The 27,933-nt window shown below is 54.6% G+C and overlaps 15 protein-coding genes across 15 annotated transcripts; 7 read left to right on the top strand and 8 right to left on the bottom strand.

Annotated features, from left to right (window-relative positions):
• Window positions 1-42: 42 nt before the first annotated feature.
• Window positions 43-1,094, top strand: BAUCODRAFT_34729 (uncharacterized protein). Its single transcript, XM_007678648.1, has 2 exons — window positions 43-385; window positions 446-1,094. Exons 1-2 carry the CDS (start codon window positions 319-321, stop codon window positions 907-909), a joined length of 531 nt encoding a protein of 176 aa, XP_007676838.1. The 5' UTR covers window positions 43-318; the 3' UTR covers window positions 910-1,094.
• Window positions 1,090-6,114, top strand: BAUCODRAFT_131714 (glycosyltransferase family 24 protein). The gene is made up of 2 exons (XM_007679065.1): window positions 1,090-1,459; window positions 1,517-6,114. The coding sequence occupies exons 1-2, from the start codon at window positions 1,329-1,331 to the stop codon at window positions 6,030-6,032; spliced, it is 4,647 nt and encodes a 1,548-aa protein (XP_007677255.1). The 5' UTR covers window positions 1,090-1,328; the 3' UTR covers window positions 6,033-6,114.
• A 715-nt stretch (window positions 6,115-6,829) lies between these two features.
• On the top strand, window positions 6,830-7,420 carry BAUCODRAFT_40113 (uncharacterized protein; the record flags this gene model as incomplete). Its single annotated transcript, XM_007678694.1, has 3 exons — window positions 6,830-6,970; window positions 7,026-7,297; window positions 7,348-7,420. Coding segments are annotated over 3 exons (486 nt in total), but the record flags the coding sequence as incomplete, so codon positions are not given.
• Window positions 7,421-7,649: 229 nt separating this feature from the next.
• On the bottom strand, window positions 7,650-8,478 carry BAUCODRAFT_109720 (uncharacterized protein; the record flags this gene model as incomplete). The annotated part of the gene is made up of 3 exons (XM_007679064.1): window positions 8,225-8,478; window positions 8,068-8,170; window positions 7,650-8,020 (listed from the first exon to the last, which is right to left on the bottom strand). The coding sequence occupies exons 1-3, from the start codon at window positions 8,438-8,440 to the stop codon at window positions 7,650-7,652; spliced, it is 690 nt and encodes a 229-aa protein (XP_007677254.1). The 5' UTR covers window positions 8,441-8,478.
• Window positions 8,479-9,567: 1,089 nt separating this feature from the next.
• Window positions 9,568-9,917, bottom strand: BAUCODRAFT_71445 (uncharacterized protein; the record flags this gene model as incomplete). The annotated part of the gene is made up of 3 exons (XM_007678786.1): window positions 9,568-9,683; window positions 9,749-9,791; window positions 9,849-9,917. Coding segments are annotated over 3 exons (228 nt in total), but the record flags the coding sequence as incomplete, so codon positions are not given.
• A 535-nt stretch (window positions 9,918-10,452) lies between these two features.
• BAUCODRAFT_510246 (uncharacterized protein) lies at window positions 10,453-13,421 on the bottom strand. Its single transcript, XM_007679063.1, has 3 exons — window positions 13,089-13,421; window positions 12,900-13,033; window positions 10,453-12,845 (listed from the first exon to the last, which is right to left on the bottom strand). The coding sequence occupies exons 1-3, from the start codon at window positions 13,297-13,299 to the stop codon at window positions 10,839-10,841; spliced, it is 2,352 nt and encodes a 783-aa protein (XP_007677253.1). The 5' UTR covers window positions 13,300-13,421; the 3' UTR covers window positions 10,453-10,838.
• Window positions 13,422-13,544: 123 nt separating this feature from the next.
• Window positions 13,545-13,847, top strand: BAUCODRAFT_123243 (uncharacterized protein; the record flags this gene model as incomplete). The annotated part of the gene is made up of 1 exon (XM_007679062.1): window positions 13,545-13,847. The coding sequence occupies one exon, from the start codon at window positions 13,545-13,547 to the stop codon at window positions 13,845-13,847; it is 303 nt and encodes a 100-aa protein (XP_007677252.1).
• Window positions 13,848-14,968: 1,121 nt separating this feature from the next.
• On the top strand, window positions 14,969-15,466 carry BAUCODRAFT_123242 (uncharacterized protein; the record flags this gene model as incomplete). Its single annotated transcript, XM_007679061.1, has 1 exon — window positions 14,969-15,466. The coding sequence occupies one exon, from the start codon at window positions 14,969-14,971 to the stop codon at window positions 15,464-15,466; it is 498 nt and encodes a 165-aa protein (XP_007677251.1).
• A 134-nt stretch (window positions 15,467-15,600) lies between these two features.
• On the bottom strand, window positions 15,601-17,911 carry BAUCODRAFT_34721 (uncharacterized protein). Its single transcript, XM_007678647.1, has one exon. The coding sequence runs from the start codon at window positions 17,786-17,788 to the stop codon at window positions 15,698-15,700; it is 2,091 nt and encodes a 696-aa protein (XP_007676837.1). The 5' UTR covers window positions 17,789-17,911; the 3' UTR covers window positions 15,601-15,697.
• A 40-nt stretch (window positions 17,912-17,951) lies between these two features.
• Window positions 17,952-19,821, top strand: BAUCODRAFT_34720 (uncharacterized protein). The gene has a single exon (XM_007678646.1). It carries the CDS (start codon window positions 17,958-17,960, stop codon window positions 19,413-19,415), a length of 1,458 nt encoding a protein of 485 aa, XP_007676836.1. The 5' UTR covers window positions 17,952-17,957; the 3' UTR covers window positions 19,416-19,821.
• On the bottom strand, window positions 19,790-21,418 carry BAUCODRAFT_510209 (uncharacterized protein). Its single transcript, XM_007679060.1, has one exon. The coding sequence runs from the start codon at window positions 21,223-21,225 to the stop codon at window positions 20,020-20,022; it is 1,206 nt and encodes a 401-aa protein (XP_007677250.1). The 5' UTR covers window positions 21,226-21,418; the 3' UTR covers window positions 19,790-20,019.
• A 970-nt stretch (window positions 21,419-22,388) lies between these two features.
• BAUCODRAFT_123238 (uncharacterized protein) lies at window positions 22,389-22,799 on the bottom strand (the record flags this gene model as incomplete). The annotated part of the gene is made up of 1 exon (XM_007679059.1): window positions 22,389-22,799. The coding sequence occupies one exon, from the start codon at window positions 22,797-22,799 to the stop codon at window positions 22,389-22,391; it is 411 nt and encodes a 136-aa protein (XP_007677249.1).
• Window positions 22,800-23,187: 388 nt separating this feature from the next.
• On the bottom strand, window positions 23,188-24,232 carry BAUCODRAFT_510206 (uncharacterized protein). Its single transcript, XM_007679058.1, has 3 exons — window positions 24,187-24,232; window positions 23,722-24,131; window positions 23,188-23,670 (listed from the first exon to the last, which is right to left on the bottom strand). Exons 2-3 carry the CDS (start codon window positions 23,834-23,836, stop codon window positions 23,309-23,311), a joined length of 477 nt encoding a protein of 158 aa, XP_007677248.1. The 5' UTR covers window positions 23,837-24,131; window positions 24,187-24,232; the 3' UTR covers window positions 23,188-23,308.
• Window positions 24,233-24,453: 221 nt separating this feature from the next.
• BAUCODRAFT_34717 (uncharacterized protein) lies at window positions 24,454-27,124 on the top strand. Its single transcript, XM_007678645.1, has one exon. It carries the CDS (start codon window positions 24,574-24,576, stop codon window positions 27,007-27,009), a length of 2,436 nt encoding a protein of 811 aa, XP_007676835.1. The 5' UTR covers window positions 24,454-24,573; the 3' UTR covers window positions 27,010-27,124.
• A 54-nt stretch (window positions 27,125-27,178) lies between these two features.
• Window positions 27,179-27,460, bottom strand: BAUCODRAFT_510292 (uncharacterized protein). Its single transcript, XM_007679057.1, has one exon. It carries the CDS (start codon window positions 27,363-27,365, stop codon window positions 27,201-27,203), a length of 165 nt encoding a protein of 54 aa, XP_007677247.1. The 5' UTR covers window positions 27,366-27,460; the 3' UTR covers window positions 27,179-27,200.
• Between the last annotated feature and the right edge of the window lie 473 nt (window positions 27,461-27,933).

Below are 27,933 nucleotides of genomic sequence, written 5' to 3'. Positions count from 1 at the left end.
GCCTTAGATTGTCGAGGTGAGCTCTCTTCCCATACCGTGCGAGTGTCACCGCGGAAACCTCACGGAGGTTGTATCGATTGATTCCGTGCCAGCATCATCGGAGTGGTAAGCTGACTGTATAAGAGGCTCGGAGCCCTTACTTGTAGGTTTTGCACCCATCACGTCTCGCTCATAGGGTCAACATACCCAACTCCAGACAGCTCAGTCGTAAACGCAACCAACACTCCTTCTGTGAACGCATCGGATGTTGTAAAGCTTCAACAACGCAAGACATTGACCCTAACCGTGCATCGAAGACTCCACATCGCACCGCCGACCATGGATTCCACATCACTCGAAAAGGCAGCGCAGATTGTCGGCGTAACCAGCGCAGCCTGCCTTTCTGGTAGGATTAAAGCTGGCCACCTGGTCACGACATGAATGCGATGGCTGAACAACAGCATAGGCTACATAGCATGCTTCAGCTACGCCGCCGTCCCCGCAATGGCCATTCCCTCCGCCCCAGCGAATATCTTAGTCCGACAATGGGCCAAAGCCTACGAGATCGGCTCCAACTCGTCACCTCCGCTCGCCTTCATGTCTGCAGCAAGCTTCGCATATCTGTCATACGCAAGCACTTCAACACCGCTCCGTAAGCTGCTGTTTGGGATAGCCTCGCCAAGATTGCTGTATGGCCTTGCCGCAGGATTAGTAGTATCGATCGTACCCTACACCTTTGTGGTCATGCACCCACAGGTGAATGACCGATTACACGAGATTGAAGCGAGGGCTGAGATGGGAGACGAGTTGAAGGCTGAAGATGGGGAGGTCAAGGAGCTGCTAAGACATTGGGTACCGATGAACTTTGCTCGGGCTGCCTTGACGGGAGCTGGCGCTGTATTGGGGGCTGTCGCGGTCATTGCATTGTAATGCATGGGCGGCAATGACTGCTTCCTATGACTACATACCACAATGCCTAGCATAGCTTCTTAACTGTATTCTTATTATATAGCTCCCTCTTGCATGTGATTATGCCGCTAGTCGCTTTCGGCAAACACCCGCAACCTCCGTCTATAGCAACAAGCATTGGCTTCAATGCTGCAGTACGACCTGCGATAGCGTCTTCCTGTTCCTCAGTAGCGGTTAGCCGAAGGGAAGCAATGGACTTCAAAATGAAAGGGCAGGGCTTGGATGTTACGTCGCCGTCGCTTCTGCTATTCTGATGTCAATAACACGTTGCAACTTCCCTTTCCGCGCCTGAGCAGCGCAGCCAGGATTCGTACCTTTACACTACAATGCTAGCGGTCCCACGACGTTGAGCACCGGGTACCGTGCGTTTCTCGCAGGCCATGGGCGAACGCAACAGCCGTGCAGTATTTGCCGGCATCTTCTGCTTGTTCCTGTCTGCGATCGCTGTCCCTTCCGTGAACGTAGGACTGCAGGCAGCATTTGATGCGCCGCCATTACTTGTTGAACTATTGTAAGAAATCGTCCGGCCGGCAGGCGGAGCGTCCAGGCAAAGACTGATTAATTCTAGAGAGACCGCGGCTGAAGAGAATGCCACCGCCTACTTCCCACTGCTCGACCGGATAGCAGAGGGCTATTTCCATACAGCTCGAACCGACAAGGAGCTATATACGATTTTCAGAACTCTGTTGGAAGAGGATGGCCATCTCAGCAAAGCCGACGACCTTTCGTCGTTCGACTTTGCCCTCTCCATACACTCCACGGCCCCTCGGATAGCGGCTCACTATCACTACTACGATACTGCTGTAAAGCCTTCGCTTGGACCAGATGAGGATGAGGGTTGCGAGACATGGGCATATGCAGCTTTTAACGGGCAGAAGTTCTGCTCGCCGGATATGGCAGAATCTGGCGCACAGGTCCCGGGCCTGCCAAGCGAGCATCTGCATCAACTCCCCTTCGACAGAGTGCTTGGTGCCGCTGACAGCAATCGTCCGTCTGTACTGTATGCGGATGTCTTATCTGAGTCCTTCCGAGCCTTCCACCGCACCATGAGCAAGACTGCAGCAGACGGCAAGACGTCCTACCGCGTCCGTTACAAGCCCAGTCGAAGCCTTGTATCCACACCACTGACAGTAAATGGCTATGGTGTAGAGTTGGCGCTGAAGCGTACCGACTATATTGTGATCGACGACCGGCAAGCGGATGGAGAGCCAAAGCCTGCTACGGCCGCAGCTGCAGACGCGACCCTGAGCGAAGAAGATGTATCTGACTTGCGGCCATTGTCTTCCTCGGAGCTGCTTCGGCTAGGTCTGAAGGCTTCAAGCTTCGTTATGGCCAGTGACGCGCAGCTCGATACTCTGCTTAGGCTGACCCAGGACTTCCCGAAGCACTCGAGCGCCATCGCTTTGTTCAATGTCTCGGATGACTTTATGAAGGAGCATAGGGACAACAGAGACCTCCTGCTTCCTGCAGGCTTCAATGTACTTTGGATTAATGGCGTGCAGATCATGGCTCGTGATTTGGACGCCTTCTCGCTCCTTGAGCATCTCCGGCGCGAGCGCAAGATGATCAACGGCGTCCGCGAACTTGGGTTGAGCGGAGCAGAAGCCATTGAACTGCTTTCACACGAGGCTATCACTGCTTCTGCAGTCAATCAGGAAGTGCAACGCTACGATTGGCGTGACGAGAGTGAAGGTGGCAATGTTATTATGTGGCTGAACGACATCGAGAAGGACAAGCGCTATGCAGACTGGTCAGGCAGCATTATGGCGCTTCTGCAACGCACGTACCCTGGTCAATTGCCCGCTGTGAAACGCGACATTCACAACCTGGTCGTCCCTATAGACTTCTCCAGTCACGCAGATGTTATGACAGTGGTGGAGAACCTGCAAGGCTTCGTTCAGCGCAAGGTACCGATCCGCTTCGGCCTCGTACCTCATCTAAAGACCCCTACCAGTACCGATCAAACAAAGATTGTATACTACTTGATCGAGACATACGGTCTCTCCGCTGCGCTGGATTACCTTGCGAAGTCCGTCTCGACTGCTGGCCGCAAGTTTGGACCACCGCAGGAGAAGCTATTCACGCAGACCACCGAAGGACGGAAGGTCCGTCAGGACCGCAGCATTCTGGCGTTCGCCGACGTACTCGCCAGCACAGAGTTTGATGAGCGTCTCAAAGGCGCTCAAGCATACATCAAGCGGCTTGGTGCCGGTCAGGCTTCGCCACCTATACTCATCAACGGTGCGCCTATACCGCATACCGATGAATGGTTGCAAACCATGAGCCAGCGACTCGGTCTTGACGCACGTACCGTACAGCAAGCCGTATACGAGGGAACTGTGAACGAAGATAGCTACCTTCCCCACGTCTTCCTGTCACAAGCAAGCCTACGCCGCAACCCAATAGTCACGCCGGAAGATGACAAAGACGTTCGACATGTCAGTCTTGGCGAGCTGCCACAGATGGCTGGCTTGCCGAGTCTGCCCGCCAGCGAAAGCACGATAGAGAGAGAGTTGGTGCATGTCACTGTTGCTGCAGACTTCAGTTCGCTTGAGGGCATGCAGCAGCTTATGGAGGCACTACTTTTTAAGGACCTGCATGACAACGTAGAGCTTGCCTTTCTTCATTTGCCGGGAGACGGCTCGGCTCACCCAACCTCCAACGCCGAAGCTGAAACTGAGGACGTTATAGGTCATGTGCAGTCGCTCCAGCAAACATACGAAGCTTCTATGCAAAGGCCAAAGGGCGAGGAAGCAGAAGTGCCGGACTACGACGGAAGACAAGCCATCTATAAGCTGCTTTACCGGACACTCCGCGATCAGTCCAGCGCGCATTCGTCCTTGAGAGCGTCAGCCGCGTCCAGGAAGCTTGCACAGGCAGTCAATATCTTACCTGGACAGCACGCCCTACTAATCAACGGTCGGGTAGTGGGGCCCATGCCGGCTTCCACGATCCTAGAACTGGACGATCTGGAAGCTGTGATGGCTTACGAGCGCAAGAAGCGTCTGCTGCCCGCTGCGCTAGCTATCGAGGGGTTAGGTCTGCAGGCTAAAGCGTCTACACCATCAGCATTCGCCCGCATATCGAACTTGATTGCACTATCACAGGTTTCTAGTCTGCCAGAAGGTATCTTCGAGGCCGCGCCAACTGTTCGTTCCGGCGCCTTCAAGGCATGGAACTCGAGCTACACTGCGATCAAAGTTGGGGATGTGGAAGCAGCCAATGTGCAGATCACTGCCTCCATTGACCCTGCTTCTGAGGTTGGCCAGCGCTGGCTGCCCATCATCAAGACTCTTTCTGAGCTCGATGGCACTGCGACAACTTTGTACCTGAACCCAAGAGAGCGGCTTGAGGAGATTCCCATCAAACGATTCTACCGCCATGTGCTGCAATCGAAGCCCACTTTTGACGCGGATGGCGCTCTAGAAGGCCTGACTGCACGCTTTGGCGGCCTGCCTGCCGATGCTCTACTGAACATGGGCATGGATCTTCCGCCATCGTGGCTTGTCGCTCCCAAAGACAGTATCCACGACCTCGACAACATCAAGTTGAGCGCGATCAAGTCTGGAGCAGATATTGAGGCAACATACGAGCTGGAGCACATCCTGATCGAAGGTCATTCGAGAGACGTTACGCTAGGTCCACCACCTCGAGGCGCACAGCTTGTGCTAGGCACTGAGCGCGACCCGCACTTCGCTGACACCATCATCATGGCCAACCTCGGCTACTTTCAGTTCAAGGCTAATCCTGGCGTGTACAATTTGACCTTACAGGAAGGCAGAAGCCAGGAGATCTTCCACATAGACAGTGCCGGCACGCTTGGGTACGAACCACAGCCGGGCGACAACACAACGGAGATCGCCTTGATGAGTTTCAGGGGCTCAACACTGTTCCCACGGCTAGCACGACAGCCCGGAATGGAAGATGAGGATGTCCTCGAAGCGCCCAAGACCGCACTCGACAACTTCACAGAGGGTGCAGAGACCTTGCTCGCGCAGGTTGGGCTGTCTTCATCTCAAACACGCAAGTACCTCTCCAAGGCCGCCAGATGGGGTGTCGCCTTGATCTCGGGTAAAGGCAAGCCGACTGACGTCTCGGCAGAAGCTCACGCTGATATCAACATCTTCTCGGTCGCTTCCGGCCACCTTTACGAGCGCATGTTGAACATCATGATGGTGTCAGTCATGAAGCATACCAATCATACGGTCAAGTTCTGGTTCATTGAGCAGTTCCTCTCGCCCTCATTCAAGAGCTTTGTGCCCAGCTTGGCGAAAGAGTATGGCTTCAAGTACGAGATGGTCACGTACAAGTGGCCGCACTGGCTGCGAGGTCAGAAGGAGAAGCAGCGCGAAATCTGGGGTTACAAGATCCTATTCCTGGACGTGCTATTCCCGCTTGACCTGGACAAAGTCATCTTCGTCGACGCTGATCAGATCGTTCGCACGGACATGTACGAGTTGGTGCAACATGACCTGCATGGGGCGCCATACGGCTTCACGCCGATGTGCGACTCGCGGACGGAGATGGAAGGCTTCAGATTCTGGAAGCAAGGGTACTGGAAGAACTTCCTGCGCGGCCTGCCATACCATATCTCCGCGCTATACGTGGTGGACCTGAAGAAGTTCAGACAGATCGCAGCAGGTGACCGGTTGAGGCAGCAGTACCACCAGCTCTCCGCCGATCCAGCAAGCTTGAGCAATCTAGACCAAGACCTGCCAAATCACATGCAGATGGTTCTGCCTATCCACTCATTGCCGCAGGACTGGCTGTGGTGCGAGACGTGGTGTTCGGACGAGGCGCTGAAGACGGCGAAGACGATTGATCTGTGCAACAATCCTATGACCAAGGAGCCAAAGCTGGATCGTGCAAGGCGACAAGTGCCTGAGTGGACGGTTTACGATGATGAAATTGCAGCGGTTGCGAAAAGGTACAAGGAGAGTCAGGCTGCCGGTCGGCCTGTTGCTGGTAGTGCAGGAGATGCTGGGGTGCAGGGAGAGGAAGAAGAGAGCATCCAGGAGCGGTTGCAGCGGGAAGATGCTGAGAAGGAGCGCAAGAAGCAGGAGCACGTCAAAGATGAGTTATAGAATTAGACGAGCTGTACTACTACATCGCCAGTTAGAGTCCGCTGTCTTGTCGTTCGTCGGGCATCTCCTTGGTTGTCACGCGGTCGGATCCGAACCCGGTCGCACAGTATGTCTTGAGCGCACTGTGAACATTGAGGTCACTGTGCAGTCGAGCGATGTTACATCGCCAAGCTCACATTCTGTGTAGTTTGCAGCTCGTATTCTGCCTCCAATATCCGTAGGCTCGGCATCGTCACTCCCGGCGTCCTCCACAGCTTGCCGTGAACCGAAGAGACAAACTTTGTCCTTCAGCCTCTTTTGCCAAGAAGACGGCAGCACCGTCTCTGTCCCGGAATAGTACGCTCGCGACTTCTTGTGCACAAGTTACACAATTGTAGACCTAGGGAACCGGCCACTGCAACATTGTAGACTCTCGTGCGTGCTGGGTCGGCAACGGCGCGGACGATGGGTCGCCACTCGTATGCTTTGGGCATATGCGGGCACGAACGACCGCCGTGGAAGTCGTAAGTGCATGCAACATTGAGCGCTTGGCTACCAGATTGACATATGATATTGTTACCGGCAGAAGGTGCGTTGGCTCTAGGTCAGGAAGGTATAAGTAAATGTTTCCTTCCAGCCCGTAAACTGTTCATCCATCACAACAACACAAAAACCACAAGCACACTGCAAAGCAAAGCAGAGCAATCTCCACACCCGTTACACTTCACTCCATCAATTACACGCCAAAGTCCGTCAATATGAAAACCGTCGCAGTCCTCTCCGGCCTTGCTGGCATCTTCGCTGCTGCTCAGGCTCAGTATTTCAGTGGCCTCTCTCTACGCTCCGCATCACCCATCCACTTCCAGCAACTGACTGCCTCTGGTCTACGAATCCACCTCGGAGGCCAGACCGCATCTTACTGCCCGGAGAATGTCCAGCAGCTTGGCGCCTGCCCCAACGTAAGTGGCTCATTGAAATCGTTCCGCTCTGTTGCAGATGCTAATTGCTCTTTAGACCACATACACCAACTTTATTGGTGGCAACGGCGGCCTTTCTATGGGCGCTGTAGTCCCAGGCGGCCAGCAAGTCTACGTCGACCCGACTTGTGGCGCCGTCAGCTACACTCAGGCTCACTCCGCTGCCATGCCCGCAAACGCCATTATCGACGGCTGGGTACTGACGCCAGGTGGTGCTGGTAGCTACCTCTCGAACACGAACGGCGCCACGATTGCCTGCCAGAACAATGAGACCAACGTCTGGGATGTCTATCTCGCGCTTCCCGGCCTGTAAGTCAACCACAGATCGTGTTGCAAGACCTCTGCTCACCACCAGCTAGTGCTGTTCCGGATAGCTGCCTTGGCTTCACCATCATCACTGCTAATGAGACCGGCGCGGCTCAATGGCAGTACACTTGAAGCGACCTGCTCTAATTGGTAACGGCAGCTGGGAGAATGCATAGTCCGGAGTTTGCCAGGAAGTGATGGAATAATCCACGTGGGTAGCATCGGCGAGGCGTTTCCGGAACTCATAGGTACCGGCGTTGTGACCGGCATGCGAGCAGGAGCCACCTGTATGAGATAGACAATCGATTGGTAGCAGTAATGTGTTCTTTGAGCTTAGTTCGGCACCATCAACGTTTCACCTCTCTTGCACCACGGAAGCGGCTTGCTGTGCTTTCTCCATACGCGCTACGGTGCCGCCCAAGCCGCTCTTCAGCGCCAGCAAATCTCTTGACCCTCTTGTCCAGGCATTTTGGACCTCATCAAGCCTTTCAACTTGACCCGCATCCACGGTCGTCATCCGTGCCGCTTTAAGCTTCGCCTCGTGATCGTTCTGGAATCGCTGATCGTAAGCCTGCCGTTGCGATTCGAAACCGTTCTGATACCGCCTCGCCGTCTCCGCTGGGACTGTTCGCCTCAAGTTCGCAAGCTGTAACGTGTGATGCTCAATCTGAGCGGACAATGCTTGGATGCGCTGTGCTAGCTTGGTGTCGAAGGGTTCGATCTCTGCTTTTGCGTCTGAGTTACGGTGCTATATGATTAATGCGGGATCGTACCTTCGCCGTCCTGGGCTTTAGCGAGTTCCGCATCCATCTCCTTCGAGTCCATGCCATTGATTGACATGCCGTCTTTCGCCGCATTAAACGTGTTCCGGATGTACTATGAGAGTATAAGCCCGGGACATCAACGCATGCACGCTTTGGTCTGCTGCACCTCATCAACCAGCTGCTCCACCCTCTTTCTCATCGCATCATCGCTGTCTAGAGCGGCGTCCGGAGGTAGATGCTTGTCAAGCTTCTCACGTGCAGCACGCGACACGTTCGCGATGAGGTACGTCAAGTCGGCCGGCGACTGCAGCTCAACCTTTCGATGCGCAGTCTCTGTCGCTCGCGCGTCATTCAGCGGCGCATTGTCCTCAAAGATGCTCATGCTGGTCGATGCTGTCGCATTGGCCGAACAGATCGCTCTATTCATCGCTTGCGGAATTAAGAGGTAAACAATGACCTGCAGCTAGTGGCGTCCAGTTCGGTCCGCGCCTTCCTTTCCCGCGGATATCTGCAACCACTGAAGCTTAACGTTGGGCATTATGGGAGACGCCCTCTGTACCTATGAATCATTCTTCGTAGGCAAAGCTGCACAATAAGATGTACTTTGCCGCCTTGATCAGCAGGACGGTTTAGCGCGTAATAACCTGATGAGTTATCCTTTTCATTGCCTGTGTAATATAGTGTGGAACAAGTGAACAATTCCACGCCCATCAAATACAAGCACACGCAGTGCCATTGTGAGGTTCAAACCCCAATACTCTGGCCAGCCGTATACTGCAGCACTTAAATCCTGCTCAAGCGGCTCGGCTGGTGTCATACGTGACCGGAAGCACTTCCAAACCATGGGATTTCCGATACGCTAGTCGAGGAGAACAGCTGCTTTATGAGACTGACAGTAAGCGACATTACTATTGCCTCTACGTGAAGTGCAATGGTCAAGCATTCGCATGCTACTATGATCTAGAGCGACACACCGCCGTCATCCACAATCCGGAGATTCTGCAGCTCATCGACTGTGACCACTTCGGATGCCACCATCAAGGCGACCAAGGGTTCACTCGCAAGGACAAGACGATGGACCGCACGCGCGAAATGCACAAGGTCGACGTTCTCAAGCGAGTACGTTGTGGGACGTTGATTAAGACCGGTGTGTAGAGGGTGGTATAACCGAGCTGACAGCTTGGAGTTCCTCGATGCACTGGAAAGATGTACTTGCGGTCTTCCAAGCAATGATCGTTACTGCCGCGTAAACTCGGAAGTAGAAGGCTTGCTTTATGTGTTATCTAAGCAGTCCCAGTGCCGACTCCAGAGCAACTTAATCCAGCAAGACTCAGCGCCCTTGCGAGCCGTGGATCACCGAAGCCTGTCCTCTCGAGGGATGGACTGCAGGATGTCCAAGCCCTACAAGCGACTGCGGAGGGGTACACAAACCAAAAAAGAATGTCCAATGCAAAGCAACATGTTATCCTAGCGCCGTGCTCCATGCATAACGCTATCAAATGTGCTCACTTATCGTGGTAGCAAATCCGCAGCTTGCTCGTCAGTTAAGATGATGTCGTGTACAGGATCCGGTCTGTGCTCCAGATCTTGTGCATCGAAATGAACGTACGAAGGGAGGAAGAGCTCTAAGTAGGGCGTGTCAGCCGGACCAGATGACGCGACGCCCGTGTAGTGCTTGAAGCGAACATACCTTGATTCCAATCGAAGCCTTGCGAGGACTTGACGCAGCTCACCTGTGTCCATCAAGTCAGCCGTCCGTAATTACTCTCATGGACGTTAGCGGCACTCACCAGCCTAGGCGGCCCGTCCTCATGACCTAGGTTGATCACGGTATACTCCGACTTCGACAGTGAACTGCCTGTAGTGATGTCTTAGCGTTGTTCTGGAAGCCCACACTGTGTTCTTTCCGTGTCTCGGAAGCCTCACCCAACAATGACGGTCGCCTCGGTGAGATGGCCTCGGGCTGCGGAGAGGCTGGCGTCGCAGGGTACTTCCCCTTGTCTACTGACCCTCTGGGCGACGCTGATGAGGTGCTGTGGTTTGGACTGCTATATGAGGAAGCTGCGGAAGATGTCCAGCTCGAGCCTCCCGCTACGTTCCGGACGGGCTGCTTGCGCTTGGGTATGGGGACCGAGGACGACATTGTCCTGTTTATGTAGGTTGGGTGCGCGTTCAGTAGGATTGACGTAACCCAAGGTGCACTAGAGCTACGATGCAGTGAGTTCACATAAGTACTATGCGTAGGCGACTACGAGTGAAGAGTGTCCACAAGCCCACGGAGGGAGCATTGATGGTATATGCAGACTGATAAGGCTAGCGGGCAGCCTGCTGTGACACACCCCGGATGACTCAAGATCGACGAGACGGCGGCATGCGCATTGCTGATCATTCCGATTGCACAGAAGCATTGTGACATTCGCTTCCGGGTGACAAGCAGTACCGAACCAAGATTAGGTGGCTCAAATTCCACCGATATCGTACAGCTAACATGCTAACGCTCCTTCGCGCGTATAGGTTTCAACGTTGCCCCCACAGAGTACCAACATTAGCGCTGCTCAAAAGCCTAACCAGCAACCAGAATGCATGCCCACCCATGCCCACGCCACTTAATCGTACAACCTCGTCACACAACCGCTGGGTATCACAACAATAAGCACCGCCCACCCCAGTATTGCCAGAAAGCGCGTAGCGTTGTTTTCGCCAGCCTATAACGCCCGTGGTTTCGAATGTTCGCAAGCAGACCTTCGTAGTATTACATCGAGATGTCGTTCTCACTTCTATCACCGGCCTCTCTTCCTCGCGAACCGCTTGTTCAGCAGTTCCAGCACCTTGGTAACGTTAAACTGCACGTACTCCAGGTCCAGGTCCTCCTGCTGCTCCTTCTGCATTTCGAGCAGATCATCGAGCTTTAGGTCGAGCTCCAGCAACCCGCGGTTTCGGCCTTTATAGTGCAAGCTGATGACGAACGTTCCAGGACTCGGACTCGTGATGTTGAAGAATATATTCGCTCGTCGGTTCTCGGGCACGTTCGACTTTTGTATGACGCCCTGCTTCTCCAACTCCTGATGTGTGAACTTGTACGGCCCAAGCACTTTATTATTGTTCTTCGTCCGGATGCCGTTGCCTTCCGACTGGCCCCGGACGTTGTGAAGGTAGCTCTTATACGTCTCCAGCTGCCCGACAAGGTACCCGTTATGGTCGCGAATCGTGCGGAAGACTTCCTCGAGCTTCTGTGTCTCGGCAATAACTCTCTCTTTAAGTGAGCCAAGGTGCACCAGTTCTTGTTCTACTTCGTCGCGGAGTAAGGCGTAGTTGTCGTCCCTGTCAATGATGCCGAGTTCTTGGAGTTGGTTGAGAAGCTCCATTGCCCGGATTCCTTTGCGGACCATGACGGAGTCGTTCTTCGTGGTGGCAGCAGCTTCGGCGACTTTATCGAGCCGAAGTGGTCGTCGCATGACGGCGGAGTTGGAGGGAAGGGAGCGCATGATGACCACGAAAGTGGCCTTTGCTTCCATGAAGTAGACCTCTTCCTGCGTGATGTCAAGTGCCGCAGTCAGATCGTCCAACGGCGTCTCCCACCTACTGAAGAGCGGCAAGTTCATAATTCTGTTGTCCTTACGCGGTAATTGCACGGGAGCTGGTCCGAGCTCTGATAGCAGCTGGTTCAAGTGCGAGCTCTCGTCCTTTGCGAGCTCAAAAGTATGCTTCTCCAGAAGTGCATGCATCGCATACACCTCGTTAAGTGTAATTTGTAGCTCGAGATCACGTTTCGACAGGGCCACATAGTTGTCCATCTCCAGCGTCTCGTAGAAGTCCTGCACTTCGCAAAGGTCAAGCATGAACTTGTTGATGCGCTCCTTGTTCTGGTGGATGAAAGGCTGCAGCTTGACCATATATGGCTCCTTAGCATAGGCTGCCTTGTTCGCCAGATTCTGCAGCATCTTTGCGACGTAAGTGAGCGTTCGTTTCGGGTTGTCGGCGGGTGTCTGCTCGATAAGCATGTATGACCGCGGCGTGACTATGGCGGGATTGATGAAGCGCAGGAAGAAGAAGCCTCCTATCAGCGTGCATACTGTTTGCTCCTGAGCATCCGGGTATTTCCGTCGTGTCAGACTGCGGATTTGCTTGCAGATCCATCTGATGCCGTAAGGCGTGTCTTCAAGGCCCATTATGATGGTATCGAGAAAAGAGTTGGCAATCTCGATCAGCATCTCGATGCGCGGTGCAATAATCCTTTGCACGTTTTCGTTCGCCGCAGCCTGTTCTGCCGTAATGCCTTTCTGGAGGCCTGGTGGAAGTGGTTCGCCACTCGCTTCGATCTTCTCAATCATGGACTCGTACACCTTGAGCGGATTAATCTCCAGGTCGAGATCCTTAATCTCGATTAGTGAGTTGATTCGGTCCGCAAGGACGGTCTTGAGGTAGCTTTGACCGGGTCCTCTTCGCGTGTAGGTCGTCATCATCCGCGAAACAGGGGTGTTGGCTCGTAGTAGGGACGAGTACTCTGGCGTGTGATCGAACTGCCACGTTAGTACAGACTGAAACATCGTCAAAAGCAGGTGCTCTTCTCTGCTTTCGTACTGGTTACCGTAGATCGTGAACATAACGGTCTGCAGTAATTGGTCGATTTCTGCCATGGTGACCAGCCGGCAAAGGTGCGCTATGTGTCGGGGCTCGCTTTGGAGCAGAAACAGGAGGTTGCCATACTTCTGCGTCTTCTCGTCGTTCGGGAACGAACCTTCGGAGATGTCTGCTGCTTCGTCGAGATGGCTTGCCATTTCGTCTCGCTACGGTCTAGTCAGTAGCCGTACGCAACATGCTGTATCGTCTTTGGAGCTTACCTCTTCCATTGCCATCCGATTTTGCACAAGCAATGCTATTCTCGAGTCGAGGTAGCGGACGTCCTTCTCTAGCACAAAGTTCTTCTTGGACTGTGACGATATTCGCGACTTGAGTTCTCGCAGCGCTTTTTGAGCTGCCGGAACGTCAGCATGACAGGCACAATGGCCAATCGAGCGGTGCAAGCCTACCTCTTGCCAGATCATCCTCAATCTCCATATCCCGCTGATTGGCGTTCATGGACAGATACAGCGCCGTAACCGAGTATCGCTTGGAGGCACGCAACGAGCGCGTGCCCCCGTCTTGCGAACTGATGGTGTTCTGCCGTGTCATTGGTATGAATGAGGAGCCTGCTGAGGATGTCGAAGCCCGGGAGGGCGTATGCAGCATTGAGACGGCCATGTTGTTGCAGCTCTTTCGGATCTTGTGCGGTGCTTAGCTGTGCCGGCTGCCTTAACTGCTAGGTAGCCGGCAGCGGGCGCACGTGAGGTTGAGCGCAATCTCGCTGACTCCGACGGCGAGTTTACCGGTTCGATAAAGAATGAAGTGGTCGCGACACTGGTTGCGCTTTGTTTCGACGGCACCTTTACGCCCCTCACACTTGCTCCACTCTGTCACCCCACGCTCGACTCCGGTATGTATGCGCAATGCCCCTCTTCGGTCAGAGCGATCGCAATCGCAGTGAGCTGGTGTTGATGACACTTTATGCTCGCACTTGCACAGTGGATTGGAAGCTGTCCCGAGTGCGCTCAATGGCAAGATGTGAAACAATGTCGCAGTGCTCTGATGCAGGTACACCCGTTCACCCGCCGACGGCGCCGCAGAGAGCGGCTACGCGCGTTGAGTGGATTGGACGGGTGTCTGCGAAACGTATTGCATTCCAGTTGTGCGGCACTGGCAGGTGGGACAGTCGCCTTCCGGATACGATCCGCTGGTGCTCGCTCGGATGATGCCGATGGTCTATAGGACACAAGGGAGGCAAGGAGGTCGCGGGTGGAATGGCAGCGATATGCGATCGCGACGCAATGCACCACCGCACTACAGCAGCAGAGGGAACCACAGCCCTCCCAGAATATCGCGCAACACACTAATCGACGGCAGACTCCTTCAGTAGATTTGTCCAGATCTGATGGCGCCGACGGCAGACGTTGATGGCTGATGGCTGCTGCTTGCGCGCGGCCCGCACTGAGCGCATGATCTCGTTTAGGGGGGAAGCGAGCCAAATCTCCCGCTAAGAAGCTAACAAGCGCTCGGTCTATGGTCTCGTGCTATAATAATCTACTTTTGTCGTCACCATTTGGTCCTGGAGAAGCATCGCGCGCGAGACGGCAGACGATCTTGTTCGCTCACGTTACCGCCGCAAGGAATAGTGGATGCATCAGCGCCCGGCTTCATATTGAGATAGTGTCCGCAATGTCTTCACTACACGCTGAACGCGGCGATGAAACAGGCTTCTTGCATGGCCGTACGACATCCTTTCGCACATGTACTCGGTGCCATTAGGAATCGTATGCAAGTTAAAGCTAATGAGATTGTTTAACGAAACGAGTGCGGCGTGAGATGCAGGTCAAAGAAGTCTACGCCACCATTGCTCATTTGAACCCGTCGACCGGACCTGTCTCCGACCCTGCAGTCATCCCTCATCTCTACCGGCGTCTGCCATATTTGTGACTTTCATTGCTGTATTGGGAATCCTCGGAGGCACCTGGCGATATTGGAGGCTAATTACCGTGTCCGAACGTTCCCCAACAACTGTGAGCAGATGTTCAGCGGCTAGAACGGAATCGAACCAGATCTAAAGCATGAACCAGCGAAGGTGTGCATCGTCGAACTCCTGGATCAGCCATTTGGAAACAATACGCATGCAGGAACAAATTGATCGCCTTTACTAACCACGCAACGATCGTTTCCTAACGTCCAGATGATGTCATTCCAGGTACAAGCTGCGATGTCCAGATGTAAGCGCACGTGTGTATTCTCCCTAGCAATCCTTCACTGAACCCATCTTACAAACTTTCTGCATTCTTTCAATAAGATATCCCCAGCCAAGACAACATCAGAATCGCCCGTCATGTCCAGCGGCAACCCAACTCTAGATGCAGCGCAGAAAGCGACTGGGATGGAGCCTCTGAATGCACAGCCATCTGAACCACAACCACCACAGCACGGCGCATACGTCAAAGATCCCACCATTGACACCGTGCCGCCAGCGCTGCAAGGTCTACATCCACCATTCGAGGCTTTCGTGCTGGCGTTGGACTCGACAGACAGCCGGAGCAAGAACAACCAGTCCGTGAATCCAGCGACATACCCTACCGATAGCGAGTTCGAGAACCTGGTGAAGGCGGGACTGAAGCCGGAGGGACCGGTGCGGGCGGAAGCCATTAAGCCGGAAGATGTGGAGTGGCCTGAGGGCTACAGGGAAGTAGTGAAGCATTTGGAGAGTGTTGGAGACGAGCGGAACATCAAAGCGTATAAGGTCGTAGAGGGCCGTAAGAAGGCGGAGATGTTTGTGCTGGCTTTGGATCTTGATAACGATCGCTTGGTGGGTGTACGATTTCCTGCTTAGTGATGGGTCCAGTACGTATACCCAGCAGATTTGCAATGTGGGCGCGGCTCCGTGAGGCAACCACCGTCTACAAGCGGCAGTATGCTGTATGTCTAACGGGGCCCGGCACACTTGCATAGAAATGGGATTCGCCACGCAAAGGTACGTCACGCATCTGAACAGAGGTTACAAGTGCCAACGTTCGCTGACTGCAAACAGAACGTCCGGTATGCAGCTCTAAGGTGACAGCGGCTAGCTAAGAAGTACCCTAATTTCGTCTCCGGTTCTCGGAAAGACCTCCCTCAACCACACTTCCTCTTCATCTTCCGTGCCTGCCTCACCGTTGACCTGCTTGGCCCTCACCTCATCAGCCTCAACAATCAGCTGCTCCATCTCCTCGAAGTCTTCACAGAACCTCTCAGCGGCCGTCTCAACGATCCTTCTCGCCAATGTCCGATCCTCCAATTGGCCCAGATATGTTCTTGCATCCTCTGTAGCCGCTGGTAGGAAAGAGTCCAGTTGCTGCGCGATAGAAGCCAGTTGTTTAGGGTCCTTGTATGACGATGCTAAATCGTGGAGAGTTGTAACGCTTGTGAGTAATCGGTCCAGCCCGGATTGCCTCAGAAACCAGTCGTGCATCGCATTCGAAAGCTGATCTTCGTGCTCCCGGATGCGCGGCCGTAGCTCCTCTGAGCGATCAGCGAACGCGTACTGCCGCAGCGTGTCCTGAGTTGTAAGCAAGCAGTTTAGCGCGAAGATGTGGCTGTTCGGCGTCCGTAAGCGTTTCGTAATGTTTTCGCATCCAACAAGGAATGGATCGAGTGCTTCCTGCAGGATAGGTTGAAAGCCTGCAATACGCTGAGCACGGTCTGCGGCGACGGCTGACGTATCGTAGCTCTTCATCAAAGCTGTCAACGTCTGCAGAGCTTCGGTGAGGAAGTCTGGGGGCGTCAGGTCGTCTGGAGATATGACCAGGTCTGTTTGAAGATTGAGAACGTTATTGCGCATGATTGAGCGAAAGTTGCGCATCGCCGTGTCCGACAATGGTCGAAGAGCGTCGACGATGGCAGACTGTGGGCCTAATAGAGCGGAAAAGATGTTGCAGTAAAAGGTCACCAAGTTCGCAATTTTATACGACAAGGTAGAGTCTTCGTGGCTCTGGATGACCTGCTCAGTCCGCTGTCTCAATTGACTGAGGACACCAGTCAAGTCTCTGTCCACAAGCTCGTTGAGTGCTTTCCTGCCGTCAAACGGAGTTTTGCCGTCAGCATCATCGGTCCGTGACCACGGCTCGCTTTCAATGCCAGCCTGGATGCTTTTGGCAATCTCGTCGCCTTCGGAGATAAAGAGAACTTCCAGCGCTTCTCGCTCGGACACTGTAGCGGAGTGGGCCCAGGCAAGCATATCACTCACGTACCGCAATGGGTCATGTGCAGATAGCTCGATTGCCTTGCCCATGACCGGGTGATCAGGATCTGTAGGCCTACCAGTAAGTGCTGAATAGAAGCTGTTGGACACGACACTTTCTCGTGCTTCGGCGAAGAAGTCCAAGCTGTTCTCAAACAGCGTTGGGCGTTCTGCTAGCACACGCAAAGCTCGCCTGATAGCAGCACTAATCTGCGGATTCTCCAGGTCCAAGGATTTGAACTCGCGCTGCACCCAGCGATACAACTTCTGAAAGGCAGCACTGAGCTGTCGTGAAGTCTGCTCCAGGATCTCAAGACCCAAGCGTTGGTTCTCCGAGCCGAGCAAGACCTGGCTGTCATGGTGGATTCTTTTCACTCGCGTGAGGACGCGGAAGAAGTCATCGTTGACCGGTTCAGTGGAGGCGGTCAAGATCGATAGCTCGGCATCAGAGACAACAAAGTGTGCTCTGAAGGCATCCAGCAAGCGCTGCTTCTTCTCGACTTGCTGCTTCTCCGCCAGAATCGCCCGTGCTTCGTCCAGCATAGGGCCAGTCTCCCGGTTGGCAGCACCAACATGCTTGCGCAGCTCCGTGCAGGTGTCATTGAGACGCTGAATGGAGGCGCCAATGCGTTGGAGCTGCTCGGCGACTTTGCCAAAATCTCGGACAATCTCGCCGTTGCACTGAACGAGTTCTTGTTGCACGTCAAGGCGGAGATTGCGTCGGGTCTCTGCAGTATTCTGTAACTCGCGTTCATCCAGGATGGAGAGTGCGTCTCGAATCTCAAGATCAGCATACGAGGCAGAGAGCACGCTCGTGATGCGGTTCTGCAGGGCATTCGACCTGGGTGCGGTGGCGGTTGAGGGCGTGGTAGGAGAGAGCAGGGAGCTGCCGTCTGCTGTCGGTGATTTCACACGCTCGTTGAAGTACGAGGTCATCGTTACTGGCTGAACCCCGATATGGGTTGGAAGAATGTCGAGGCTTTCGTCCTGTAGTGCACGCCGCTGTCTCATGTGACAACCGCGTGGCTTCCGCGTCAGCCCCGCGTCTTCCCCAATGCCATCGTCTCCGTGCAATATATTATCTCACTATCCATACTCGCCTACTATGTCATACGGCGAAGAAACCAATGCAGCGCAGCTCACGAGCTTAAAGCATGAACTGAAGGCGTGGGAAAAGGTCTTCGCCATCGACCACGACGGACGTAAACCGAGTCGCGACGACATTCGGCAAGACGCGTCCATATCTGCTAAATATAAAGCATACAATGCCCTGAGAACTCGGCATCATGACGAAGCTGCACACTCAACGCCAAAGCGAGGACGGCAGCGAAGACTGGCGAGTGATCGCGAGCGGACGGTACTGCGGGAACGATGCGGTAACGCAGTCGCGGCTACACCGAGGAAGACGAGGGGAAGGGAGGTAGAGAAGCATGAGGTGGAGAATCAGGTGATCGAGCCCACGCCCGCCTTCATACGCTGCGCCCTCGGTCCAACGCCCCAGAAGGATGGACAAGTACTCAGCATCTTCGACATTGGCCTTAGCGCTACACCCTCTAAGCGAGACCGGGCCATATTCACAGCAGAAGCAGACGCAATTATCGCTAGCACGCCGAGCAAGCAGACGCGCGCATCTGCTGCCGGTCCCGAACAAGCCTTGTCCGCAACGCCGCAGTCGTCCGGCAAACGCCGCCTACTGGACGCTTTCGCAGGCACGCCGCTCAAGCGACAGCGACTCGAAGACGGCTCCACACCGGGTACGGCCAGGCCAAAGTATGCCACTCCCTCCTTTCTCCGCCGCAGCTTCCCACTGGCCGCCATCGAAGAAGATGCCGCAAGCGAAGCACCGCCGCCGTTCAAGAAGCGTGGTGGCTTCGTTCGAAGCTTGAGCAGCATCATTCAAGGCTTGCGTAAGCACGAGGAAGAACGAATGGACGATGAATGGGATGTGTTGAACGAACTAGAAGCGGAAGAGCGCGGCGAGCCGAAGCCAGTGCAGAAAGCACACGTCCTGGTGGCGGAGAGTCAAGGCATGGAAATGCCGTTGGGGCCAGATCAGGGTACAGGTGAGGATGCGGCGAGCGATAGCGAAGCAGAGGTTGTGCTGGGCGCGGACGGCAAACCGAGAAAGCCGTGGAAGAAGAAGGGTTTGAAGCGACAGACGAAGAGGGTGATTATGCGACCAGTCATGCACAGACCGAAGAAAGCCGAGGAGCTTCAAAGAGTTGACGAAGCTGACGAGGAGGCGGTGGCTGAAACACAAACAGTGGAGAAGGCGGATGGAGTTGTGCGTGACGGCGATCAAGCCGCGCAGGTCAATAAAGAAGAGGCCAGTGGTTCAGACTTCGAAACGAACGGTGCTGCGCATAAGCGTGACAAGAAGAAACGACTAGACGAGGGCAATGTCAGGCAAGGCGACGCCGAGAAGGCTTCACCAAAGCAAAGGGTGGCGAAGAAAGTCAGCGCCACCGCTCATGCAAACTTCCGCGCACTCAAGATCAAGAACAAACACAGCAAGGCCAACGGACGAGGTGGCGGGAGAGGAAAGTTTGGTAGACGAAGGTAGTGTGTAGCAACAGTAGCTTTCAGATTCGCACGCTATCCGAACCGCCTTCGCATGCAACTCCCGTGCGTTGCGACGCGAGCTGCAGGGCCACCTTGATGTATATGACTTGTACCCACCCCTGTCCCGGGTCCGCCGCAACAGCATCGCAAGTAAGTTAGACTAGAATCGACCCAAATTCCATATTTCAAACTTCAAAGACATCGGACCCAAACGCAGCAAAAACTAAACCCAAACCCAAACACAGCACAACTCCAAACCCAGAATGATAGCATGCTGGAACCTCCCATGACTCCGATGACAATCTGATATAGCCCCAAGTGACTTGAGCATCCCGGCCTCATGGCCAGCCCCGGGCAATGCAACACCCACGCCGAGGTGAGGCACTGCCCGTCTTCCACGCCCCAGATACCCATGATCCCAACATGATAGTGATGCTCAGGTGTCTCCGGGTGGTGATGACTACCTCAAGCCAAGATGTGGACTTGAAATTCCCGGCCGAGATGGCCAACCTCGAGCAGTGAAGCACCCACGCCGGGATGCATCACTGCCCGTCCATCTACGCCCCAAGCCCTCGTTCCCAACCCCAATGCCAGCTCTCAACTGCTTATGAGACCAATGAGAAGTCTTGGCCCAACAAGTCGATCCACGGAGTCAAATCTTCCTCCCACCATGGTGGGAGTGGAGTGAGGTCGAGGCCGGCGAGATCAAATTCCGGGCTCGCATCGGCCGTGTCGGCAGCTTCTGGTGCCGACGATGATGATGAGACGGCGTCACTGGAGGCGCCGTCCAAATCAAAGAGATTCCGGAAGTCGATCCCAGAATCATTAGCCGGCGACGATGCCGTATCGGCCGGCTGAAGAGCTGATGACCACTCCCCAAGCATGGACTGCCAGTCAAGCAGGTCCAGGCCCTCAACGGTATCGCCCTCACAAGAGTGGCTGGTGGCCGTCGTAGGAGCTTGTGCGCCATTGATGGCGGCGCGCTCCTCCTCCCGCGCCCTCTTGGGGGCAGCTTGCTCCTCTACCTCTCCCTCCACCTCATCCCTCCTCCGCTTCCCGCCCGCTCGCGCTGCCGCCGCAGCCACCGAGCCCTCACGCACCTGCCCACCACTCTGGGAACAGGTCCTCCCTTGTGCCGACGCCGCGGCCCCTAAAGCCTCATCCCTCCAATCCCTCCACACCGCTCGTGCTGCTGCCGCAGCCATCAAGCTCCCATCTACCTGCCCAGCAGACTGGGAACAGGTCCTCCCTTGTGCCATGCCAGGCCCTGTCCACCCTGGTGGCGTCTTAACTCGGAGAAGAGACGCCGGATTGATGCATCCCTGTCCCACCTCAAGCGGCTGAGGTGCCTGCGGTATAAAGGACCAGTCCCCGAGACCGGTTGGTGGTGTTGAGACCTGTGCAGGTGCCGCAGGTCCCGGAGCGGTTGCAAGCAGCTGAGCTGCCTGTGGCACTGGTGGCCGTCTTTGACGGTAGGCCAATGCGGGTGGAAACTGTGCAGGTGCCACAGTCTCCGGAGCCGGCGCCGGGTTTCCCGGGTTCATCGCCACTTGGGTAGGCTGCTGTGTCGGCCCATGAGCAGTGATGGTGTTGCCGACGTTGGTGGAGACACGCTCCCGCTCAGCTATGTCCAGCTGGGTGGCGCGGCGAACGGTCTCGCCCTCCTGGGCCAGAGTCATCTGGAGGTCCGGAGGAAAGGTGTTCTTGCTAGCCCGGTAACACTCGATTAGCCAATCCGGGACTGGGCCAGGCGGGAGCACGTTGAAGCTGTGCTGCTGCTCGTAAGGCCGTGTCTTCGCCGAACGAGCCATCTTGTCCAGAACTTGGTGAGAAATGAGGTTCACCAGGTGTGCAAAAGGATGCAAAAAAAGTTGTAGAAAGTGTGTGTATGTGTGTGTGACTGGTGAGCTTGTGGGATAGTTGTGCTTGGGTGCGTAGCAGTTGAGTTGGAAGCGTTCGCTATCTCAGAAAGCTCGTTGACACTATGTGTGCAGAAGAAAGGAAAATTCAGAAGAGACGGGGCGGCGGCTTGAAAGATATGTGCTGATAGAGCGCTAACGTGCTGGCTGACCATGAGATAGCACAAGGGATTGGCTTATTGACGGGCGAGGAGTAAGAAAGTCAACCATAGGAGTATCCGCTCGATTGTTGCCACGTATAGCATACCATTGCCTCTATCTCAGGCCAACGATGTCCAAATGAGACCGGAGAAGTTGGAGGAGTATGCTGGCACACTGGTGAAGAGCCTCAGGAGCAAGAGAAGACGGAAAATGTACGTGGTTGTTTGGACGTTGGTCGCTGACCCTACGCTTGGGCCAGTTGAGCCATTTGTCAGAGAAAGTCTAACTTGTGTATATGGTCGTTGTAAGCCGAGGGAAGGCATCTTGGAGCCAATGGGCGTTCAGAGAGTAAGCTGTAATGCTGCCGATCAGCTGATGACAGTGGGCTCAGCCAAGAACCGATGGAGAGAGAGACAGGACAGTATGCAACAGCAGATCGTTCATTGGTACGTAGGAACGGCCGACCCGCCCAGGCAGCAGCAATATCCAGCGAGCAAGGCAAGCCTCGGTTGTGTAGGCTTACCATGACTGCCGTGAGGCGAAGCGGCATGTAGGTGATGACGACAGTGTCCAGAAACTAGCCATGCACAGTATAAATGGCACTATGCTCGTGGAGACAACAGGGAGGCCATTGCTGCCGGAACTGCGCGCCGCAAGGGTGTAGCAGGCCTGCGGATGAAAGCGTCAAAATGGTGGTAAGCCAAGAATCCGATTCGTCCCTAAGTGTAGGTCCGGTCAGCAGACTTGGCAGGCCAGTCGCAAGCGATGCCGAGGATCTCCCACGCCTTCTATGTCGGTTTAATCGTTGGCGACGACATTGTGGTTCTCCTGCTGTAAAATGTAGGACCGGACAGCTATCAAGTCCGATGAAAGCTCCTACATCCCGTTGACAAGTGGCAATAACTTTGTAAGGATTAAACTAGTTCGAGCGATGCATGCTGCGTCGACAAGCGCGTATAGCATGCGATGCTCTTTAGCACAGTCTGTCTTTTGAGTGCAGCGGTCTTCAGAAGGTGCTGTGCTTTCCGTGGCCCGTTGACGATCGGCAACGGCGGTGGGATGGCGGGTGGCAAAGTAACAGCGCCGGGAACACTTGACTTTTCGGCCAGCAGTATTCCGATTTCATTGAGCGAATCAACCCCAGTATCGCTACCATACAGGCGTATCAGCACCCGTACACGCACCAAAGTGCCGGCAACGCATAGCGCGGCGGATACGGCTGTCAAAGTTATGACGGCAGGGACAGTGTCAGCCATTCCGTCAGCAAAGCAGCAGCGACCAGACCGAACCGGCAGCGTGGCAAGCGTAGGGTCCGCAAACGGCATCTCCGGGCTCACAATGGCAGGCTCGAACCTTCTTGTTCTGCATCTGCTCGACCACCACGCATCAGGACGCCATCTTCATCTAACGACATAGCCATGTTACCTTCCGAACAACCAGCATACTGAGAGCAGCAACGCATTGCATGGCAGCCATGGAAGACTGACCAAGAAAGAAGATCATGCCGCATCCACTCCGTTCTGATACAACTCTCCCTTACTGCGTTGCTACTTCGCGGGACGCCGAGGACGCCGCGACAAAGTCGAGGGTAACGGTGTGGTCCAACCATCCTACCCGGCATCCTCCGTAGTTCTTGGAGCGGGTCGGCCCAACGGCATCGCATGGCCTAATCAGGGCTGCCAGGAGGGCTGTGCCTCACGGCGAAGCACTGTAACCCTCTGGTGGGTGCGATAGCTGATCGGTGGCGGTCCTCGCCGCTGAGCCTGCTGGAGGCTCGAACCACACGCTGCGAGATGTCGTGCTTTCCTCGATCGAGCATCTGGGCTTGCACCGTTCAAGTCTTCCCATCCGCAGCTGCAGCGGCACCGGGACCCTTCTTCTTCTGCTTCTTGCTTTTGTCCTTCTTCCGCTTGCTTCGGTCCCTCTTCTTTAAGCTTTGCATACCAGCCTTACATACTTCGGCATACCGAGCGAAGAAGGCTTCCATCTTCTCCGGCTGAACGATCGTACTCAATCTAGTCTTTCCAGCATTCTTCGTCCGGTCCTTGGCTCCTTCCGGGCCAAGCTTGTGGCTCTTGCCATCGGTTGCGCGCACGATGAGCGGAAGCGGATTCGGCGGGTGCAAATCCCATAGTGGATCATCCGCGATCTTTGCTGGTGTGACGGACGGCGATGAAGACGATGTGTTAAACGTTACTGCTTCTCGTCAGTTTGCCAAGGCTGGAATGCAGGGTAGTTCGATCTTGCTACATCGTTTCTGGGTCAGGTAAACGGAGCCATGACCCTTCTTTTGCGTCGACTCTAGGAGAGAAGACAGCTGCGAGAAGAAGTCCTCGTTGCTGAGATGCTGAGAAGCACCCATGGTGTAAGGCTGGTTCAGTTTCCGCGTTGGCGACAAGCTTATGTGCGATATCGCCAAACCTGGCCGCACTTTACGTGACTTCTTCTTTGGGATGTCGTCAAATTTGGCAAGTGCGTCAACCGGCGGCCCGGTGAGGCGCCGGCAGAAACGGTCCGCTCGCCGCGATGGCGGCGGCGGCGACAGTGAGATCGTGGCGCGAACTCTGTATAGACGCAATCGAAGAACATTGCGCCGTGCAAGTCTGCAGTTCGTCGGAGAAGAAACTATTCTCTGTTGCGACCTTTCGTCAAGCAGCCTGTTTCCATGATGATTGGGGGTCTGTTTATCGCTACTTCCAGGTACCTTCATACCTTATTATCTATCGGTTTAGTGTTCATAACGAAACGAAGTCCCCATTCGGGAGTCATACAAATGCAATACGAAGCGAAGAGTTAGCCCCTCTGATAAACCTCCTGTAGACCAGCATTATAGCGTTACTTCATAGATTGTTTCTGCTCTGTCATACCTCCTGTCGCTGGTGAGTAAAAAAGGCAGCCAATCAATCTCAGATTCCCACAAATTTAAAGTTTTGTCAGCCTCTTCCGCTGCGAGATCTTCTACTTCAACATGAAACCATTCACTTACTTTCATATGATTGCCTGAGTGGACGAGCGTGCGCTTTCGTCATTTTGCAGCGCCTCGCACATGATCGACAACATTATCCGGCACCGTTGTCTTGCTAAAACTGTACGAACACTATGCGCCACGCCACATACCGTGGCCCAAAGCTACCCAAAGATCTCCTAGATCAACTTGGTGGACCGCAACGGCGACATGTATTCGAAAGAAAACGACACATAGGAGAACGGCGAAACGCTCCAGGTGCCCGCAGTCGGCCAGCTAGGAATGCTCATGGTCATCATGCCGTCAGCGACGATGGTGAGCAAGACAGATTCTCCAAGCCTATTGCATATGAGAAGCCTCCCAACAGCCGGGTTGCAAAAGCGCAGAAGTCAATACTCAAACCCTCCAAAACTACGCTGCCGCAGCTGGAGCGGGCCGACGAACTTGACGAGGCAAGCGATGATCAAGCGGACTTTGATCTAGATGAGCAAAGCGACGATAGCGATGGCTCCTTCACTGTATCACGTCATGCGGCCAAGGCCGGCATTGCCGATGAAGACGCAGATATCGCCGCTCTGGAGCGAAAACTGGGCGTCAAGGCTCGCAAACGATCCCAAGGCGATGAGGATGACAACGATCTGGACTGGCTCGCCGGCAGCTCTGACGAGGACGACGAGAGAGGGGTGAAGCGCAAACGGCCCGAAGATGCAAACTGGTTGATCGACAAGAGATTCAAGGCTAGTCAGCCGTCCGACAGTGAGGACTTTGAAGGCTTCGAGTCTGGAAGTGATTCTGAAGCGACGCCTCCCGCCAAGACCAAGCGAGAGAATCCGTACGTCGCGCCTGTGCCGCAAGATAGAATGCCTACTGCGAAATACATCCCGCCGTCTCTTCGCAAGCCTGCGTCTTCTGATGAGGAAGCGCTTAAGCAGCTTCGACGCCAGATGCAAGGTCAGCTTAACCGACTGTCTGAGGCCAATTTATTGTCCATCGTACAGGCCTTAGAGGGCTTTTACGAGAAGAATGCGCGACAGCATGTTACTTCTACGGTGATTGATCTGTTGATCAGTCTTGTAGCAGACGAATCTATTCTTAGCGATGCATTCCTTCTACTGCATGCTGGCTTTGCTGCCGCCTTGTACAAAGTTACCGGGACGGACTTTGGTGCTCAGCTGCTGGAGAAGCTGGTTAATACTTTCGACCAGCACCTTGGAGTCGGTGATTCCCACGGAAAGCAGGCACTCAATCTTGTTGCTTTCCTATCCTGCCTGTACAGTTTGCAGGTTGTTGGCAGTAACATCATGTTCGACTATATCCGGCTGTTGCTCGATGAGCTTACGGAGGATAATACCGAGCTTCTACTACGCGTCATACGTACTGCAGGTCCTCAGCTACGCCAAGACGATCCGTCAGCGCTCAAAGACATTGTACTGCTTTTGCAGCGCAAAGTCGCCGATACTGCCGAAGCCAACTTCTCTGTCCGTACAATGTTTATGATAGACAGTATCCGTGACCTCAAGAACAACCGAATGAAGGCTGGAGCTGCAGGATCAGCTACAGTAGCAGAGCACACCGTTCGCATCCGCAAGACACTGGGCTCTCTGAATGCTCGCTCGGTGAGAGCCACTGAACCTTTGCGCATCACCCTTGCGGATCTCGAAGACACAGAGAAGAAAGGTAAATGGTGGCTTGTCGGTGCCAGCTACCATGACCCGGCGAAGCCCGCCAGCAATGGCGGTTCAATGAAGCCTGTTGCATCTTTGTCAAGCCACGATGCTGACGCCGGCTATGAGTCCGATACTCCAGGTCACGTGAACCTCACCAAAGCCGCCATTGCGCAGGGGATGAATACCGACATAAGGCGTGCCATATTCGTCAGTATCGTTGGAGCGGAGGACTTCAAGCATGCTTACCTGCGGTTGCGAAGCCTCAATCTAACGTCGAAGCAGAAGACTGAAGTCCCTCGGGTAGTACTACATTGTTTAGGCGCTGAGCAGACAGTCTACAACCCGTACTATGCAGTAGTCGCACGCAAACTCTGTGAAGAAGAAGGCGTGATGCGGAAGGCATTCCAGGCTCGCCTATGGGAACATCTGAAGCGCATGCGCCGTGCAGACGAAGACGATGTCGACAGCGAAGACGACGAAGGCGGCGGTGGCGATGGTGCTGGGATGAGTGTGCCTAGGATGGTACTCCTTGCCAAGTTCTACGCTACGCTTATGGCAAGTGGTGCCGTTAGTATTGCCGCGTTAAAGGGTATCGACTTCCAATCGCAGCGGCCGGAGACGAAGGCGTATAGTTTCGCAGAAGTGCTGCTCACGACCCTGCTTTTGCAGTTGAGGAAGACGCCGGAGAAGCTTGAGGAAGTGTTTACTCCCAGCGGCGCAAATCCCAAGATGCTGGGGGGATTACGATGGTTCATGCGCACGATAATCAGTAAGGCTGCGCTCGCTAGTGGGGAGAAGGAGGCGAGGAGGATCAAGGAAGCCTGCAACTCGGCTATCAGCGTGCTACCGAGCGGCGGCTCTAACCTTGCACCAGTGGTGGGTGTAGATAGCGACGACGATTGAAGTGGCAAGACAAGTCTACTTCGCACTGCCGTTCTTCACACACACCATTCTTGTTGTCCTCACATCAGCATGACATCCTTGTGACGTACCTTAGATCTACGTCGTTCCAAGCCGTATCGCAAGACATCCATCGACATCGACATCGATACCAGTGTTGTATGAATGATGTGCCGGGAGTGCCTGTCGATCGATTAATGACAACGGATTAGACTCAAAAACATGTTTTTGCGGGTGTGCTGCCGCCTCGGCGCCACGATCGGGGGGCCATCGGGAGACGTGGGTAGTCTCCAAGAAACGGGACGCGAGATGAAAGGGAGACAACGGGTGCATGGCGTGGGATGAGCGTGGCAATTCATCTCTGACTACCACCTCGTTGGCCCCTTTCGTTTATGCATGCGCTGGAAGCGCTCTGCATCGACTCTCGGGCTTCAGAATGTTCCTGAAATGCCAGAGGCTGTAATTGTTTCAGCATGCGCGACCACTACGTACTCGTGAGACACGTCAACGATATAGATCTGGAGACTCCACACCTCCACACCCTTGCCGATGCGTCAAGTTCTAAAGGGGATCCGCAAGCCCCGGCAAGCCACCTCCGCGATTACCCACGTCTTCCCCGAAGCAGGTTTGCGAAAAGACATCCATTATTCTTGTTCCGGGCTGAAAGCGGTGTGCGGACTCCCGGGTCTGTCTCACCACACCCACGGGCTGCCGGCAAGTCGAGCCTTGCTCCCGCGCCAACGACGTCGCAAACCGAAATATCGTGTACGTGGCTAAGACAAGGCAAAACTTCCTACTGGCTGCGGCAAGACTTCCATGATGAATAATTCTCTGGAGGCGAGCCTTACCGGTGCCCTAGTAACGGCATGGGGGGTTCCTTTTGTGTCTCTGTCTCTTTTTCTGGGACATGTCGGCAGTGTGACAGGG

This window comes from Baudoinia panamericana (genome assembly GCF_000338955.1).
Source record: "Baudoinia panamericana UAMH 10762 unplaced genomic scaffold BAUCOscaffold_7, whole genome shotgun sequence".
Classification (NCBI taxonomy): Eukaryota; Fungi; Ascomycota; class Dothideomycetes; order Mycosphaerellales; family Teratosphaeriaceae; genus Baudoinia; species Baudoinia panamericana.
The sequence above is the reverse complement of the archived record's forward strand: the minus strand, read 5'-3'. Positions and strand labels throughout refer to the sequence as shown.